Source organism: Debaryomyces fabryi (assembly GCF_001447935.2).
Source record: "Debaryomyces fabryi strain CBS 789 chromosome Unknown contig00178, whole genome shotgun sequence".
NCBI classification, from domain to species: Eukaryota; Fungi; Ascomycota; class Pichiomycetes; order Serinales; family Debaryomycetaceae; genus Debaryomyces; species Debaryomyces fabryi.
Genome location: NW_015385604.1, coordinates 1 through 18,783, shown reverse-complemented (window position 1 = coordinate 18,783; position 18,783 = coordinate 1). Strand labels below are relative to the sequence as shown.

The 18,783-nt window shown below is 37.3% G+C and overlaps 11 protein-coding genes across 11 annotated transcripts; 8 read left to right on the top strand and 3 right to left on the bottom strand.

Moving 5' to 3' along the window:
• Positions 1 to 33: 33 nt before the first annotated feature.
• On the bottom strand, positions 34 to 393 carry AC631_05188 (uncharacterized protein; the record flags this gene model as incomplete). The annotated part of the gene is made up of 1 exon (XM_015614017.1): positions 34 to 393. A coding segment is annotated over one exon (360 nt), but the record flags the coding sequence as incomplete, so codon positions are not given.
• A 1,129-nt stretch (positions 394 to 1,522) lies between these two features.
• On the bottom strand, positions 1,523 to 2,653 carry AC631_05187 (uncharacterized protein; the record flags this gene model as incomplete). Its single annotated transcript, XM_015614016.1, has 1 exon — positions 1,523 to 2,653. One exon carries the CDS (start codon positions 2,651 to 2,653, stop codon positions 1,523 to 1,525), a length of 1,131 nt encoding a protein of 376 aa, XP_015465164.1.
• Positions 2,654 to 3,435: 782 nt separating this feature from the next.
• Positions 3,436 to 4,530, top strand: PHO23 (Pho23p; the record flags this gene model as incomplete). The annotated part of the gene is made up of 1 exon (XM_015614015.1): positions 3,436 to 4,530. One exon carries the CDS (start codon positions 3,436 to 3,438, stop codon positions 4,528 to 4,530), a length of 1,095 nt encoding a protein of 364 aa, XP_015465163.1.
• A 744-nt stretch (positions 4,531 to 5,274) lies between these two features.
• On the top strand, positions 5,275 to 6,033 carry RAS1 (Ras family GTPase; the record flags this gene model as incomplete). Its single annotated transcript, XM_015614014.1, has 1 exon — positions 5,275 to 6,033. The coding sequence occupies one exon, from the start codon at positions 5,275 to 5,277 to the stop codon at positions 6,031 to 6,033; it is 759 nt and encodes a 252-aa protein (XP_015465162.1).
• A 215-nt stretch (positions 6,034 to 6,248) lies between these two features.
• Positions 6,249 to 6,758, bottom strand: AC631_05184 (dolichyl-diphosphooligosaccharide-protein glycotransferase; the record flags this gene model as incomplete). Its single annotated transcript, XM_015614013.1, has 1 exon — positions 6,249 to 6,758. One exon carries the CDS (start codon positions 6,756 to 6,758, stop codon positions 6,249 to 6,251), a length of 510 nt encoding a protein of 169 aa, XP_015465161.1.
• Positions 6,759 to 6,959: 201 nt separating this feature from the next.
• OCA1 (putative tyrosine protein phosphatase) lies at positions 6,960 to 7,550 on the top strand (the record flags this gene model as incomplete). Its single annotated transcript, XM_015614012.1, has 1 exon — positions 6,960 to 7,550. The coding sequence occupies one exon, from the start codon at positions 6,960 to 6,962 to the stop codon at positions 7,548 to 7,550; it is 591 nt and encodes a 196-aa protein (XP_015465160.1).
• A 680-nt stretch (positions 7,551 to 8,230) lies between these two features.
• On the top strand, positions 8,231 to 8,959 carry AC631_05182 (uncharacterized protein; the record flags this gene model as incomplete). The annotated part of the gene is made up of 1 exon (XM_015614011.1): positions 8,231 to 8,959. The coding sequence occupies one exon, from the start codon at positions 8,231 to 8,233 to the stop codon at positions 8,957 to 8,959; it is 729 nt and encodes a 242-aa protein (XP_015465159.1).
• A 726-nt stretch (positions 8,960 to 9,685) lies between these two features.
• On the top strand, positions 9,686 to 10,168 carry AC631_05181 (glutathione peroxidase; the record flags this gene model as incomplete). The annotated part of the gene is made up of 1 exon (XM_015614010.1): positions 9,686 to 10,168. One exon carries the CDS (start codon positions 9,686 to 9,688, stop codon positions 10,166 to 10,168), a length of 483 nt encoding a protein of 160 aa, XP_015465158.1.
• A 1,570-nt stretch (positions 10,169 to 11,738) lies between these two features.
• AC631_05180 (uncharacterized protein) lies at positions 11,739 to 13,157 on the top strand (the record flags this gene model as incomplete). The annotated part of the gene is made up of 1 exon (XM_015614009.1): positions 11,739 to 13,157. The coding sequence occupies one exon, from the start codon at positions 11,739 to 11,741 to the stop codon at positions 13,155 to 13,157; it is 1,419 nt and encodes a 472-aa protein (XP_015465157.1).
• Positions 13,158 to 13,962: 805 nt separating this feature from the next.
• Positions 13,963 to 15,162, top strand: ILV5 (ketol-acid reductoisomerase; the record flags this gene model as incomplete). The annotated part of the gene is made up of 1 exon (XM_015614008.1): positions 13,963 to 15,162. One exon carries the CDS (start codon positions 13,963 to 13,965, stop codon positions 15,160 to 15,162), a length of 1,200 nt encoding a protein of 399 aa, XP_015465156.1.
• A 544-nt stretch (positions 15,163 to 15,706) lies between these two features.
• On the top strand, positions 15,707 to 17,884 carry AC631_05178 (uncharacterized protein; the record flags this gene model as incomplete). Its single annotated transcript, XM_015614007.1, has 1 exon — positions 15,707 to 17,884. The coding sequence occupies one exon, from the start codon at positions 15,707 to 15,709 to the stop codon at positions 17,882 to 17,884; it is 2,178 nt and encodes a 725-aa protein (XP_015465155.1).
• Positions 17,885 to 18,783: the final 899 nt, after the last annotated feature.

Below are 18,783 nucleotides of genomic sequence, written 5' to 3'. Positions count from 1 at the left end.
CTTTGGTAAAAATTGATGAGGCAAGTTGAATACCAATAAATCAGCCCCGCGGGCAGCCTTGACAATATCTGGTTCCGCATGCAAGTTTTCTGGTAAAGTAACTCCTGGCAAATATTTCACATTTTCGTGCTTAGTGTTAATGATATCAGTCAAGTTAGTACCATCAATCTTCTCTTGGAAAACCCACATATCAACCTGCTTAGCGAAAATGTCTGATTTTTCAGCGGTGTTTTCTGCTAAAACCTTAGCAATTGTAGTACCCCAATTACCAGATCCAATCACAGCAACCTTGAATGGACTTTCTGGCTTTAACGATTTTTCAGCACTAAGCTGATTAGGACGTAATATATTAGATAACTGTTGTAATCTTTGATTGGCTCTATATTGTGACATTGGAATAGTACTAATTTTTTCTAACCGGTTTAGTGTTCTTTTTACGATTACCATAACTACCCAACTTTTTGCATAGAGATATCATCTCTATATATACTAGTACCCAAATATTATCTTTCCAGAGGCTCGCACGAGATCTGATCGCATGCCGAGGATCATTTATTCATTTCTTTTTAATTGCAAAATATGTGTCCCAAAACATGACGTGCGGTATTGGTGTTTGTTTTACTCCTCTACCACGACACTAGTGCTCTGACGACATATTGACTTGTTGTTTGGAGTAGTTTATGCCGTATTCACCATATATACCTCAATGGTCTAGTAGTAGAGTAGTAGGTAATTTACAACTGACACAAATCCGCAGGGTTGTTCCGAGAGATGACGGGGGAAAACGGGGCAGTTTGAATTATTTGTTAAACGCTTATCGGACAATGAAAAGAAATTCAAGAAAATCCTCGGTCGCAGAGGATCCATTTGACCGACGGAAGATTCAATGATGTCAGATTAGGTCTCAAGACAAGATATTAGTGCAATATGATGTCAGTTATAGTAGAGGTTGGGAAATTTGAGAATATGCCTTATCGGATACACGGGGAAATGCTAGAGGTGCAGTACGGGCATAAGATAAATTGAAATGAGGTTTCGATTTACTGGAAATGGCAAAGGAGTCAAAAGCTGCAAATCATAATGCCAAAAAGAGAAATGGGGTTGTAAGTAGATAATTTAATTAATTGAATGATTGTGAAATTTCATACCTTGATAGAATATTCTAGGTGTGACAAGACATTTACACGAGAAGCACTGTTATTATTGCAGACTATTTTGTAGAGGACTGTAGAAGGTATTGCAAGACATAATTGTGGAAAGTACTGATGACATAATTATAAGACATAATTATAAGACACGATTATAAAACAGTTGTACTACACGAAATCGAATGTTTCGAGTACCTTCAACTATTGTATACTTCTGGCCAGAAGACCACGATTCAGGGTTAGAGCTGGATGTAGTAGTATGTTGTATATTATGGAATTCATTACATGTGTGTAGAGCAGGAAAATTCTAAATAGATTAAACCAGTATTGTACAGTTAGCCGCCAGTCATATGAGCTTTTTCGTCGGGATTTATTTACCAGTCGCTCCCAGAATTATAGTTCTGCAGGGTCGGCAATGAGGATTGGTTGGATCGATGTAGGTAGTTTAGGTTCTCGACATACAATTTTCTGTCAGCGTTCCTCTTACATGTTAACGTACCCGAATGTCTCTTCAAAGCATCTTTTCTAGCAAAACCTTTACCGCAAAGCTCACATATATTAGGGGGTATGGACAAATGTTGTTTTTCATGCCTCTTCAAATCAGAAGAACGTCTGAACGACATAGTACATTTAGAACATAAGAACTTCCTATCTTCGTCTTCTTTTCCGCTTTTGTCCAGTTGCGAGTTATCCGATAGCACGGACGTTGAATTTTCGTCTGTTGCGTGAGGTATAGTTTGTTCTTGGTTATGCGCTGCTCTTGACTCTTTCAGCTCTAAGTGTAGAGGCTCACCTATCAAGAAATTCCAATCTTCATTTCGAGCAGAATGAGGCTCTGGTCTTTGATGCTGATGATCGAGGATATCAGCCCCACCAAATTTGTTCTCAGAGAATATGTCATTACTCAAATTTGGAAAATTCTGGTAGAAATCCTGAATCATTAGTTGACCGTTTTCATTGGCTCTTATTTTGTCCGATCGCCTTATAGGATTTCCATGAGGCGACGAAACGTATTGTAATCTTGTCAACAAGTCATGAATCGTTGGATCAACCAATAATCCATCCGAGTTGTTCTTCGCAGCGGTAGCCGTGGCCACCAACGCTTCTCTAGCCAACCGGAGAAATCGTTCATCTTCGTCACTTTCATTATGTGACTGAGACCGCAGCATACTGGCCGAGCTGGGGGCCTTCGACGCCAGCAGATAGTCATTCAGCGCGCTGTAACTCCTAGTATAGCTCAAATTTGGCTCAACCGCACCCAGGCGCTGCCCTGGCATAAATAATTGTGATTCCAAGCTCGAGTTCTTCAATTTCTTGGTTGGGGGTGAAGCACCCGTAATGTGTGCAGCTGGCTGCTGTGCATAAATAGAATAGCTCATATCGCTGTTGCTCTCTCCCAAATGTGGATTATCATTAACACGTTCTTGAAATACACCACCAGTCCGTCCACTAGTGTTCTGCAATGATTGTGTGCTTTTGGAACGTCTATATCGATATTGGTCCATCAGGTTATATCGACTTTTTTTTATGCTTACCTCCCCAATTATATATATATATACCCTCTCTATTGGTTTCTTGTCCTGTTATTGTTCTCTGATTGCAATATATCAACACCGATTGACAAATTCTCCCGTTTACTAATATTCAAGCCACAGTATGTATTTTTCAAAAAAATGGTGTAAATTTGGCTTCCTAGCTTCAGTTCTTCACTTTGTTCGTACCTCCGCCAGTTTCTCACTTAATACAGTATCTCTATTGGTATAACGTGCTTCTTTCTCTAACAATCGTCCTTCAATTGTGCACTATACCTGTTTGTACTTCTGTTAACGTGTTTCGTTTTGCCTCTGAAAATTAATGCTACTATTTTCCTTCTAACTATAATTAAAACTTCAATGACATGCTCTGACTACCTATAATCATACCTAGGCCTGTCTGACTGTCTTACTTATAATTTCCACAACTGGTATTGCCTCTACTCTTGTCTGCCAATAGGTAAACTGTGGATTTCTTAGACGCTGTATCAAGACGGATTAACCTTACAATCCAATTGCAACATCTTATCACGTGACATTCAGTAATCTCGCGCTGCCACGAAGCATTATCAGGTGATGGATCAGCATGCGGGTAATTGCGGGTTTGGGGGGATTCAAGAATTGCAAGAATTGCAGGTTATGACTACGATGTATGGATGTTTTACATTGGAGAAATTTACAGGTTACAGGCGGCTATATTCGTCTCTCTTCTCGTTGTAGAAAAGGATTAACCCAGCGGTAAGTGAAGTAGTAGCATGACGTACCAGGACTTACCATCGCGTCAAAAATCACAACGTCTTCTCAATAGGATGAGGAGCCAACAGCAACAGTTTCAACAATACAAACAGAAGGCCAAAAATATCACTAATGCAAACGAATTATTGCCTGGGTTGAACGATATTTCCGATGCGTTCGAAGCGTTACCGTTGGATTTGATTAAATATTTTACGCTTCTCAAGGAGATAGACGCCAAGTACATCAATACGGTGCCGGTGATCAATGGGAATATCAAGAATTACATCGAAAGGTTGCATGTCAATAAGAATAGCGCGGCGGACATGAAGGAGATGAACAAGCGCACCAAGATCAACAAGTTGACGGTGATACGGGACAAAATACACGAGATCATTCCATGTTTGGAGGAGAAGATGCACGTCACGTCGGTGGCGACGGATTTGATGCACAAGCATCTTTATAGGATCAATGGGGACTACAAGTTGATCGTGAACAACAATGAGATTCCGGAGTCGATTCGAATCGGGCCTTTGAACCATCCAGCGATGATTATGGATTCTGCGGGCTCAGTGGACGCCAATGGCAACTTGTCGGCGCAATCGCAGAGAAGCGAGAGCAGAAGAGAGGCACTTGCGGCCAAGAAAGCCCACAAAGACCAATACGACGACGACGAACCAAAGAAGAGACGGGCAATGGGTAACAAGGAGGTATCTCCTTCAAGCGATGTTCCTCAGACGTCGAAACCAGCACCTAGCTCCAAGAAGCGGTCCAGAAAGGATCATGAAGAATTGTCGTCGAGATCCGACACTCCATCCTTGTCGAGTGTACTTAGCGGCCCTAACAAAAAGAGAAACACCGCAAAGCCTAAGAAAGATGAAAAGGATGTTGTCAACGACCATACAAACCCAGGTCCTGGCCAAGCATCGTATAACAGCAACGAGCCCACATATTGTTACTGTAACCAGGTCTCGTTTGGTGAAATGGTGGGGTGTGACGGAGACGATTGTAAGAGAGAATGGTTCCATTTGCCTTGTATCGGGTTCAAAAATCCTCCTAAGGGTAAATGGTACTGTGATGACTGTCTCTTGAAAATGAAGAAGCTCAAGAAGGTATAAGATGCCTTCCGGAGCACTGCATCTCTATATTGACCACATCTAGAGGGCATCATGTGAACACAGACATACCAGCAAAACACCGTCAAATGTGGCCATACAAGATGGTCCTCGGTCCTCGGTCCTCTTTCCCTGATCACGTACTCGATATCTAGATGTCCTATATGGTCTCTACTGTTACACGTTGTATATTAATTCCATGTATAGTAACGAATAATACTTGAATCTATGTCAGTCTGGCCTGTTTTATTTGTTTGCGGTTAGATGCACAGAGGTGAGCCTCGCTTGAATTCTATCCTACTTGCATTTCTCTCTACTTGCATTTGATCCTGATCGCCAAATTGCTCAGAGATCCTCCATCAAATGCCCCCACGCACAAGCAGTATCTGCAAGGTGGCAATGATAGCCATATATGTCGCTAGATCTGCATTATCACAGATATATAGTTCAGTATTACTGTAAAATATATTGAGAATTTGTCCGCATATTATTTTTTTCCCTCCCTTACGACTTTACCCTCAGTCACCCAGCCGATTTTTTTCTATAGTTCGACTAAATTTATCAACAATAAAATTAAAGGCAATTATCAGCAAAACTACTGTGCCCAATAATACATTTACAAATAGAAAGAATTTGTTAGTATTTGATTTCAATTCATCCAATTTCAAGTGGTTCAATTGTTTGTTTAGTTCATTTTCTTGTTTAATTTTCAAAAAGTTCGTCGCTCTACATAAATTAGTAAATACCATGCTTAAGGAATATAAGTTAGTCGTCGTCGGTGGAGGTGGTGTTGGTAAATCCGCATTGACCATTCAATTAATTCAATCACATTTTGTTGACGAATATGATCCAACTATTGAAGATTCATACCGCAAACAGTGCACCCTTGACGGGGAGCTGGTTTTGTTGGACATTTTGGATACAGCCGGCCAAGAGGAGTACAGTGCCATGAGAGAACAGTACATGCGTACCGGAGAAGGGTTTTTGTTGGTTTACTCAATCAACTCGCGTACCTCGTTGGAGGAATTGCAATCGTTCTACGAGCAAATCCAGAGAGTTAAGGATTCGGATTTTGTCCCAGTGTTAGTGGTTGGTAATAAGTGTGATTTGGAGATCGAAAGACAAGTGAGCTATGAAGAAGGTTTGAGCTTGGCCAAATCTTTCAACTGTCCATTTTTGGAAACATCTGCAAAGCAAAGAATTAATGTCGAAGAGGCTTTCTATGGATTGGTCAGATCTATCAGAGACGGTGGAAGTGATTCTAAGAAGCTTGATGCTGTTGGTGCTGGTGTAGCAGGTGGTAGTGCAGTAGCAGGTGACCCATCCAAGCAAAATGATCCAGCAGTACAAGATAGTGCTGCCGCTGGCGGTGCTTCAAACAAACAGAAGCAAGCATCCAATAATGCTTCATCAACTGCTAATAGTGGTAAGAGACAGCAACAACAATCTTCTGCTGCTGGTGGTAAAGAAGAGAAAGAAAAATCTGGTTGTTGTGTCATTGTCTAATTGAAACTGACCATAAATTTATAGCTTAACCAAATAAAAAGCTTTATCTCTATTTAATTAAGGCTCTTGGGATGTATTCGAAGACCTCAACTTAGGGAACTAACAAGTACTATAAATTATTTATTTTTGTTCTTTTATTTGAATGTAATGTAATATGTAGTATTTATTCTATAGTATGGAGGTACATAACATTCCTAGCCAAATAAGGAAGAGCCCTAATTGATGAAATGGAACACAATGAAGTGTAAAATCAAACTAGCAAATATGAAATCGCCAAATGCTCTCTCTGGGGTAACAAACTTGAATGGTTTTTCGTCGTTCACTTCAATTGTATCGACATCAACTTTTGTTTCATTAACATCTTCAATGCTTTTTTCTTCTATTTCTTGTTCGACTTTGTCGCTGCTATTGTTACTATTATTCTCATAGTTATATTGCAATCTCAAGCTAACCGTCAATACGAATTGTCCAACACAACTAATAAATCCACCCAAAAATGCATTGAATGGAAAATTTCCTACTAATAACACATAGATAAATTGTAAAATCCCCAATAATACTAAAAATGTTAAAAAAATGTCGATCAACTTCAATCTTGGTGTTAAACTGTTAATGTAATCTTTATAAGTAGTAGATACTGCAGAAATTAACTCATTAATCGGATGCCCAATTTTGCTGCCTGTTGTATGTGTTGCTGGTTTTTTAATTGAATCCTTTTTAGCCATGTTGAATGCTGTGATCTAGTACTATGGTGCTATAAAGTAACTATGCTTTGATTAAACGTGTTATTCTCCTGTGGACTAATTATGAAAAATTACACAAAACGTCACAATATTTTAAAAAAGTCTACCAAGGGAAGTTGAACTAATATCCTTTCAATCGTATTCCATTACACCTAACACGTCGGCATATCAATAACAATACAAATGAGTGAGTCACAGTCAGAAATCGAGCAGAAGAACAATAACTCGAAATTGACCAAAATTAGCCAGCCTCCTACGGTTAGAATAATACCGCCATTAAATTTTTGTCCAGTAGAAAAACAACTTTACAGATCAGGTCAACCATCAATCATAAATCAGTCCTTTTTACAAGATTTGAATTTAAAAACTATACTATGGTTAGCTAGTGAAGAACCACAAGAAGACTTTTTGGATTATTGCTCAATGAACCACATTGCGATAGAGTTTGTGGGCTTAATGAACGAATACTCGTATCAGAATGTGAATCCATGGGATGCATTGAGTGAAGAAACAATTAAAAAAGCATTAGAATTGATATGTAATAAAGAGAACTACCCGTTATTAGTATGTTGCGGAATGGGGAGACATAGAACCGGAACTGTTATTGGGTGTCTTAGACGTTTACAGGGGTGGAATCTTGCCAGCGTAAGTGAGGAGTACAGAAGATTTACTGGCTCAAGAGGAGGACGTATTATGGTCGAATTGCTTATTGAAAGTTTCGATATAAATTCAGTCCCAATTGACCCCTCAAAGGTCCCCGATTGGCTTATATGAATGATGTGGTTTGACAATCTCGGACACTCGTATTACTTGCGTAAAAATTGGCTTACAGAAGCTAAAATCCGGCTTCCTGCTGTGCATAATAATAGAGGTTTGTATACGCGGAAGGTTAGTTTCCAGCCTCTGTTATTCGATAGTTTTTCAACATTGAATTGAACTCTATGGTGCCTCTTATAGTTTAAACTTCATTACAATAAGATAATAAAGGCTGCTTTAGAACACTTAATTATATAACAGGCGATGATTCCTGGTTAAAGTTGCACCCAACTTCTAAGAGCGCATACAATAGTTAGATTTCAGACTCTGGGTAACTGAACTGGATCAATGATTTTCAGATAGCTTGTTACGATATTGACTGCAATGTCTGTGTTAAGGCTACATAAACACTGCCAGTCTATATGAATTGGTGATTCATTGTATCTGGGGTATATAGCAATAGAATGCGTGTTTTACACGACCACCAAATTTCTCGCATGCCATCAAAAATTATACCCCCTCAAAATTAATACTAGATCTTTATCTATACTTATCAATATTGCTACATAATTATTAGTTAATTATCAGCTTATATTAAATATATAACAGAGATAGTTAATTATCAAATTCAAACGATCATTTAAGTTACTTATAGAAGAACAAACAAAAAGAAATACACAATTACCATTAACATAGATATGGCGGGTACTTGTATTGCCACCGTTAAAATTGTCGGTGTTTCATCATTAGGATTATTGACGTCATCATTAACTTTCCAAACTATTCAAAGAATACCAGAATTAATAAATGAATTAAATACTAAGGTAAACGGTTTGTCCAAATCGAATGCTTTGGCATCGATCAGAAACATGATCAATTTTAGTAGAATCGGCCATATTGCGTTGAGTGGATTAGCAACCGCTATGTTGAGTATGGCTTTTATTTATTCACCACCGAGTGAGAAGCATCCGTATTTGATCTATTCGGCATTGGGAGCCCCATTGGCGCTCATTTCTATGTATTATCGTGGATTTGGATTGGAAACTAAGTTATTGCGTAAAGCAGACAATTTACATTCACACAGAGAAATAGCCAAAACTACGGATAATGTTAGTGATTCTGAAAATGTGAAGAGTGACGATGACTCGCAATTGGGTAAGTCGTATATTCATGTTTCGGATGAAGAGTCCTCATCTACCACATCAACACCAACTTCAACCGTGCCAAGTTCTCCTCAGACTAAAACTGTTGATTCCTTACAAGAAGAATTGTCATTGGAAGAAGAAATCGACAATGCCTTGTCCAAGAAAGAAATTATCAATGATTTAAACAAGGTTAAATCTAATTATGTTGTAGGTTCATCCATAGTTGGATTAAGCTTTGTTATTGCAACCATTGGCTTAATTGGAGACTACTATTTATTATGATTTTGAACTGCTACATTTATTGGTTACTGAGTTTTTGTATATTGAAGATTACCATTTAGATGGTACTTGGGATAATGGTGTTGTATTTGGTGATGATTGTTTTGTTACTATACTATAAGTTTTCAGATTTATTTATTAATATGATTAGGACGGCGGCCAAAATAATAATTGTCTCGAGGTGTTTATATATGACTACTAAATAATCATTTAATAAATCATGCTATGGATTAATGAAGAGCATTTATAGTATGGGCTGGGAAGTTGAAGATAAAATCTGAACTTTCCCGTCACTTCGTAATTGTTTCAATGGGTCATTTAAAGTAGTATTAAGTGTCCGAAGCAATAGTAAATTTTTCAATTTTTTGAAACATAGCTGCTCATTTAATGTGTTAAAGGTCTTTATAGTTTATTCAAATTTACATAATTTGCAATTAAAATATAAAAATATAAAAATATAATTATACGTTATTATAAATAATTAAACATATTCATTTAGTAATATTACAACAAATATTATTGAACTTATGAACGGATGTCCGGAAAGCTTTGACTCTATTTCTCTAGACAGATGATCATGAACGGTTTTGCAATCGTTCCATAGTTGAAAAAAGGCTGAGGTACTACATACAGGAATTCACGAACGTTTAAAAGAGAGGCAAAAGTCAAGAATTAGCTGCTCAAATTCACTATTGGATAACTGAATATATTTCAATTACGATATTCAAAATGTCTTTTTACGATTTAAGTCCTCTCGATTCTAAAGATAAGCCATTCCCTTTTGAAGAATTAAAGGGTAAGGTTGTATTGGTAGTCAATGTTGCATCCAAGTGTGGCTTCACTCCCCAATACAAGGAATTGGAAGAACTTAACAAGAAATATCAAGATCAAGGATTACAAATAATTGGTTTCCCATGTAACCAATTTGGTGGTCAAGAACCAGGTAGTTCTGAAGAAATTGCCAGCTTTTGTTCGCTCAACTATGGAGTTTCATTCCCAGTGTTGAAGAAAGTCGACGTCAACGGAGACAATACAGACCCAGTGTACAAATACTTGAAAGGAGAAAAACTGGGCTTGCTTGGATTAAACAGAATCAAGTGGAACTTTGAAAAGTTCTTGATTGACAAGAACGGTAAGGTTGTTGAACGTTATTCTTCATTGACCAAGCCTGCTTCTCTCCTGCCTACAATCGAAGAGTTATTGAAGAAATAGAGAAGTCCACTGGTAATGACTAATTGGTTTTCGTGCCACACAAAGCTCTGATAATTTTATTTTATTTATATGCTCATATGTTTTAATATATACGACTATGCGTGCATGGTAGAATGTATGCTTGTACAACGTTGTGCTAATTCAAATGCACACTTGCACCTTATGCGATAACATGTACACTGTGACTACTGTGACTACTGTGACTGTGTAGATATCTTGTCCACCGCATGATCTATGAAATGGCTATACGAGGGATGATTTAAACGCTTTAAGCTATATACACACGTAACCACAAACTTACATATGCATTGAACACCATGACACTCACTCTGCTCTTAATAAACTAAGCGCACATTTATACAAGCTCTATATTTGCATGCTTTCAAATTACAACAATCCGGACTGAATTAGAGGCTCAATTGGTATAATTGTGTCTATTATCTTAGTTCTTCAAGAATCTAAACAATTCTAATCTATGTATTATCATATGTTCATACCTCGTATCTAATCTTTTAAACCACATGTCTGTTGATTGCTTAATTCATCTATGTCTATTCAATGGCCTATCTGTCGTTATCTCAACCGTTATCAAGCTTATCCATCATTCCGCTATATAACCATTTCCTCTTGACTTCTCAAATAAGCAATAACCAAAACTACACACTCCATATTTTGTTCAATTCACCAATACTATGCAGGCAAAGATATACCCCTATTGTAATTGTCGTATTGCCCCTGTAGCTTGATGAGTAGCTTGCCACCCTTTTGGGCCAATAAATGCGTGCCGCTTTACTCCGCTAAAATCCGTATGGCATTTAGAGGTCGCGCGCACCCATTTCTTTTTTCTGGGGACTTCTAGAGTCGAGTGATAGAATTCTGTGGAATGTTGAGTATCGCGATTACGTCAGAATCATCTTATCGAAGACAATAGAACAATCACTTGTGGCGGTTATCAATGATAATTTTCCTATTTAGGGTGAGGTCGTGTGACAGCGGGTGATTTGGCAAAACCACTAAAATCACTGAGTCAATTTACTCCTATCCTTATATATCACAGAATATCCATAGTAATTTGTTTCATAGATTCTTCCAGCGGTTAATTTTTTTATAGATAATATCATTACATCTACAAGTGGTAATCACTATTTCACCAACAACTAGCAACATACCGTGCTTACTGTGTTAACTGTGTTTGAATATTTCTCAGGATATACGATAAGACAGACATAGGAGTTAAACACTTTGAATACTACGCATATAATATTGAACAGTAGTATTGAAGGATAATTTAAATATTGAAGATTGACGACCAATTTTAATTGATAGTGATTGATTTTGATCGCCATATACATTTAGTTTAAATTTTTTTACCCCAAGGAGTTAAATTAGTACGCAGTGCATTTTGGATCGCTTGGAATAAGTTGATCTGTTTTATAACCTTGGTTCACTGACTGTACATACATTGAGATACACCATTTAAGATTTTATTTTTTGATATCATTTCATTTACATTCGGTTGATTGATTTTGATTTTGCATTTTTACGATAACATAACGACACGATAACGACCATGACGACGACTAATACTGTTGCAAATAGTGCAAGTAGCACTTCTACCAACACATTCAACGAGTATGGTGCATATGAGAAGAAGCAATACTTGTTGAAGGATAAATACAAGTACATTGCGCCAATCCAGGAAGGAGCCTTCGGGAAGGTTACATTGGCGGTTAATGTTCAAACAAAGGAGAAGGTGGCCATGAAGGCCATGTATAAGGCACACGAGAACACCCGCAGAATTGCCAACCATGAAATCGATGTGTTAAGCAAGATTGGACGCAATAACGATAACATCTGCCAATTGCTTGATCACTTCGAAACTTCGGAGTTCATCATCTTGATCTTGGAGTATTGTTCCAATGGTGATTTGTATGACTTAATTCACTCTTCGATCAATATTTCAGCGGTTGATCTTTGGAATATCGCCAAAGAATTAGCCAATGCGTTGAATTATGCCCATTCATTGGGCATTTATCATCGTGATATCAAACCCGAGAATGTCTTGTTCAATTGCTTTGGAAGAGTCAAGCTCTGTGATTGGGGTTTGGCTACTACTGAAAGAATGAACAGTGAATTCAACGTCGGTACTGAGAAGTACATGGCGCCTGAAGTGTTCATTGAGAAGCCAGAATTAACGGAATACGACTGTAAGTACGTTGATTACTGGTCTTTCGGTATCACTTTAATTACTGCAATTTTTGGTACTTGCCCTTTTAAGCCTGCCGGAGAATCCTCTAACATTCATTCTGACTATAACTTCAAAAAGTTTGTTTACTATGGCAATTCCCAAATCTTATACGACATATACCCTACCATGAACGAAACCTGCTTCAATATTTTCATGAATTTATTGAAGATCGGAGGTAATGAAGATAATATATTAGAATTTAACGAGAAAATTAATTCGAGAAACTTAGACAATTTTATTCAAGATTTACAAGATAATTGGAAGTTTGGTTTGACTATTGACGAGGAGTACGAATTGGAACAACTTTATAATGATGCAGAGTCCGACAATTCTAATGACCTTTTCAATATGGATCATGATGACTTGTCTAACGAAAACCAAGACGAACAATTATCATTTGATACAAGCGTTGAATCAGAATCAGATTCAGACGAATACTTATCCAATTACGACAATTCGATCAAGATTAGAATGAACAATGAATCCGATCATCACAATGTTATTCCTTCTTTAATCGAATCATCGATTCAATCGCTGTCTTCGAAGTCTTGGTGTGACTTGGATGACGATGAAGAATTCAACCAAATCTTCAATGCCATGTCACTCAACAGGACCCAGAAACCTCAATTGGATATCGGCAAAGATAACTTCAAGAAACCCAGCCTTGCTGCTAACGGTGATATTGACATTTTGAAAGTCGAATGGAATTTATATAATAGTAACCATCAAGCCTATAATTGATTCTTTTATCGGTTGTTTGGTGTTTGAGTATATAGCTTTAGATGATTACTATCCAGCATAGTATTATGATCACTTTAAACTTAATAAATTTTTCAATCCAATACTGGTCTCTACATTGTAAGGTTTTCGTAATAATTGCACCCAATTGAAATGCATAAATGGTTATCTTTTTATGACTCCTCAGTGTTACAATTGCCGTATACATAATTAAGTTCTTTCTGTTGCATCATCAGCAATCTCAAAAAACCTTACTCACTAGTGACCAAGCTTATCTCGCCGGAACGGCCGCATACTATCGTTTCCCCATTCTAAACCTCAAAATCATGAAATAGCGGAATTTCATTTAATTGTCTACTTCTTCTCTCCGGCCCTGAACTATATGAATCACTACGTCTCCGTTACAGGCTACTACAGAGCAGTTGCAAATCAAGTCCTCTATGTCTATTCAAAGTAGTATTATTACCGTCTAGAAACATCGTAACTAATATAGACTACACTACAATATAAGGGGATAGTCTATACACTGCTAAATCCTTTAAGGGCCCATACAAGTGTGCAAATATACCAACGAATGTGCTCAATATACTACATAATTTGGTTCGCAGGGTAGGCTCCGGTTGACCGCAAGAATATTGATACCGGTTACGGTCCTGTTCCGGAAATTTTGACACGACCTGAAAATTACTCATAGGTGAAAAATTCTTCGACGACTTATAAATTGATCCAATATATAAAGAGGTATTATAATTTCCTTTACACAATTGAATTAAATTTCTTTAATTAATTAATTATAACAAATTATAGGATGTCTATCAGAAACGCTTCTATTCGTATGGCCCGTATGGCCTCCAACAATGCTGCTAAGCAAGTTGCTTCCAAGAGAGCTTTATCTGCTTTAGCTAACGCTGCTCGTCCAGTTGTTGCTAGAAAGTCAATTGCTCCAGCTGCTGCCCGTGGTGTTAAGACCATCAACTTCGGTGGTATGGATGAAATTGTCCACGAACGTGCTGACTGGCCAAGAGAAAAGTTGTTAGAGTACTTCAAGAACGATACTTTAGCTTTAATTGGTTACGGTTCCCAAGGTTACGGTCAAGGTTTAAACTTGAGAGACAATGGTTTAAACGTTATCATTGGTGTTAGAAAGGATGGTGCTTCATGGAAGGCTGCTATCGAAGATGGATGGGTTCCAGGTGAAAACTTGTTCGATGTTAACGAAGCCATCGGTAAGGGTACTTACATCATGAACTTGTTATCTGATGCTGCTCAATCTGAAACCTGGGAATCTATCAAGCCTCAACTTACTGAAGGTAAGACCTTATACTTCTCCCACGGTTTCTCCCCAGTTTTCAAGGAATTGACTCACGTCGAACCACCAACTAACATTGATGTCATCTTAGCTGCTCCAAAGGGTTCCGGTAGAACTGTCAGAACCTTATTCAAGGAAGGTAGAGGTATTAACTCTTCTTACGCTGTCTGGAACGATGTTACCGGTAAGGCTGAAGAAAAGGCTATCGCTTTAGCTGTTGCCATTGGTTCTGGTTACGTTTACCAAACTACTTTCGAAAGAGAAGTCAACTCCGATTTATACGGTGAAAGAGGTTGTTTAATGGGTGGTATCCACGGTATGTTCTTGGCTCAATACGAAGTCTTAAGAGAAAACGGCCACACCCCATCTGAAGCTTTCAACGAAACTGTCGAAGAAGCCACTCAATCCTTATATCCATTAGTTGGTAAGTACGGTATGGACTACATGTACGATGCTTGTTCCACCACTGCCAGAAGAGGTGCTTTAGACTGGTACCCAAGATTCAAGGATGCCTTGAAGCCAGTTTTCACCGACTTGTACGAATCTGTCAAGAATGGTACCGAAACCCAAAGATCTCTTGACTTCAACTCTCAACCAGACTACCGTGCTAGATTAGAAGAAGAATTACAAACCATCAGAAACATGGAAATCTGGAAAGTCGGTAAGGAAGTTAGAAAGTTACGTCCAGAAAACCAATAGGTTATTTGTGCGTGAGCTCTGCTTCTAAATCATGATTTTTACTTTGTTCATAATGGTCTTTAAAGAATGACTTAATGACTTTAGTAAGAATGAAATTTCAATTCTAATACTTTAATATATCCAACTTTTTTTTCTTAGTATTTTTATTTATGGGTTAGGTTTTTCAAATCTTATTTTACATAGTTAGCATATAGGGACTTCTGTTTGTTGAATAAACATGTTCTGATATTAAATATCACTCTGTAAACTAGTGGAAGAAACCTTTTTCGTTCAAAAGCTCTTTTGAGCTCCAATTCTCAAGGTTAGATGCTCTAGTACATCCTTAATGGCTTGACTAATTTAGAACTATGTTCTACGAATATTGGTTCATATTCTTGTATGTATTTGGGATGCACGTTATCAATATGCGTCAAGTTTAATATCTGCGACATTCAGACAAAATTGACCAAAGAAGTAACTCTCGGCCGTGGGTGTTGATATTAATTGCAATTTTCATGTAAATCGAAAACTAACGACCAATTTTTACCATTTATATTCATTCATAATGGAAATAGTTACCATAGATAGCTTTAATTGTAAGAGCGGGCACCAGAAGAAAAGGCGGAGACCTGTTAAGCTGTGTTTGGCTTGCAGAATGAGGAAAAGTAAGTGCGATTTGAAGAGGCCCACTTGTACAAGTTGTCTTGTAAAAGGTCTCAAGAACTGCAAATATGGAGAGTCATCAACGTATTCGGTAAAACTAGGAGATGATGAAGTTGATGTTCTTAAGGAAGAAAATGAACGCCTAAAGCTGACGATAAAACAATTGAAACGCCAAATAAGCTCACCTTCTCCAAGTCCTATATCGGAGTATGCTAATGGAGCTGAAGCAGATAAATACAATTTTATCGTTTCAAAATCTAGTCGGACAGTATTCTATGGTCCGACTTCATTCAGGTTTGTCTTTCAAACTCCGATAGTTTTCGATTACTATATTTCAATCAAGAGGGCCCTTAAAGCGGACAGAAACGCTTGGAAGATTAAAAATAGACCCAAGTCATGGTTTGATAAGCTATATTCGGGAACAAGCGAGCTTTTAATGGATATTCAAAACTTCCTTCCGTCACATAAAGTTGTATCAGGATATTTATTGCAATTTTTTGATGGGTTTTGGTTCAAGTTATTGCCTATAGTTGATCGAGACGTCATTTTGCAAGTATTTAGAAAGCAGTTTAAGGAATCAGATAATAAGTTGAATATTGAAATAGCATTTCCACAGAATTCAATTGAGTTTGCAAATATTGCAGTTGTTATAACTATCTTGAAATTCTCCCTTAATTCAGAAACTTACCTGCCTGGAGCAGTGTCTTATAGGTTTAAGGATGAATATGACATTCTACTAAAATTTGCTACAAGACTATTAGATAATGCAAACTACTTGGAAAAAGCCTCTTTATCGTCGCTACAAGCCTTATTTTTGTTACGTATTTTTAAAAAGTTTAACTTCAAAGATGGAGATGGAGGTGACGGAAGCAATGGGAACATTCTTTTTGCAATTTGTCTAGAAATGGCATATACCTTAGGTTTAAATCAAAATATTGATATGCTATATAAAGAAGAATCACAGAATTATAGAACAATTTTGAAAAACCTTTGGAAGTATTTACTACAATACGATGCTATTAATTCATTTGATCTTGGGGTACCATTGCATATTTCAGATAGTTGTTTAAGAGAAGAATTTTTGGATTCCGATGACATCATTATCAAAACAATTCTCAAAAAGAGAGAAATAATAAATATATTCTTATCGCCAAAGTTCACGTATCACGATATTGGAAATATTTTAAATGAAATAAGGTGTTTTATAGACCAGAACTTTAGAACAGTTTTTGAGTTAATTCAGGATTTTGAAGATGCATCTAACTTAGAAGACTCGTACAATGCTATTAATCAATTCATTCTATCAATTTCCTTAATTGCAATGAAGCAACATTGTTATTCACTTTTATACAATGAATTGAAAGACACTAATAAGGAGTTGAGTAGTCGGTCTCATGATTTAGGAATCAAATATACTACCTTAATGATAGTCTCATCTGCGGAACTTTTTAAACGAACACACATTTCAAGTATGGAATTATCTTCAACTCCGATTTCAAACCAAATTCACAATTTCATTGCAGGAATGACAACCCAATGTATGGTTAGAGCATTCGTATTTTATGTATTCTTATTACTCTCTTTTGTTAAACTACTGAAAGATCTGGCCTTCAAAAATATAATGGACAATCATATTACCTTGAGACTATCTGAACTTGCAGATCCTGATAACGAAGTTGATGGTATTGTCGAAGAAGAATTTTCAGATAATACAGCATTGGTTTCATTGAATGTAATTATAAGTCGCTACATGAATATGCTCATTTACCTAGAAACAAATGGCAATGAAAGAGAGAAGCTTGCAACCAAAGTTCAAAATTATAGTTTGTTCATAGTAAATACTTCGTTGAACCATTTTAAACTGTTGATTGCACAGGATGATGATTTCAAATCACTAATGTCTTTCGATCAGAATAATTTGCATATAGTTTATGATTCGATGCAAGAATCGTTTCCGACCCATGTGTACGTCGCTGAGAATGTTAGCTCTATTCCAACCTTGGATATATTCAGTGAAAACGGGCTTAATGCATCAGCGGATGCCATCAACTTGGATATTTACGACTTTTTGCTGATATAGCATGTAATCTACCGGTTAGTCAATAACTGAGGAAATAATCATATGTATATATTGTCAAGATTCAGAGTAAATCAGGTTAAACACTCCGTGTCTAGAAGTCCATCCTATTATCTTAAAGGAAAATAATAAACAGTACCCTTGAAACAACCATAGTAATATAACCACGAAAATATATATTCAAGCTCACCTTATTTCTCTATATTGCCTAGTGATTCAATTTGGATGCGAAATATCGGCAACTGGATAGGCAGAGCCGATTTTCGACACTTTAACAACGTGGTTTTTTCCCATATCCACAACCATTGAATTATTATGTCTAATTTGCCCCCAGAACCGACGGCTCAGACCACACAAGACAAACTCACATCCTTTGGTTCCTATTCCTAATGGTATACTATAGTGGTTGCGTGGTGCACATTTAAACCTGCACATAAATTATACTTCGTTACAGCTGAGATAAGCCCTAATCGGGGCCTTTAACACGTGAATGAGCATTTCGAGTCACAGAGAACTTCGACGATTTTTGAGATTAGTGTCGTGGCCAATTCCGGCAGACCAGCCGACACCAACCGGGAACAGCAAAGGTACAAAAACGTGACAGAAATAAAATTCGAGGGCACACCGACCACCGGATATGGTGTAGACATAGCGAGTAGGTGAAAAATTATTTCATCGTACTATGTATAAGTGGATTTCATTTTTCAGTTCTTTTCAGATTATATAGAATTATCATTGTAAAATGGCTGTTGGTAAGAATAAGAGATTGTCCAAGGGTAAGAAAGGTTTGAAGAAGAAGGTCATCGACCCATTCACCAAGAAAGAATGGTTTGACATTAAGGCCCCATCTACCTTCGAAAACAGAGCTGTTGGTAAGACTTTAATTAACAGATCCACTGGTT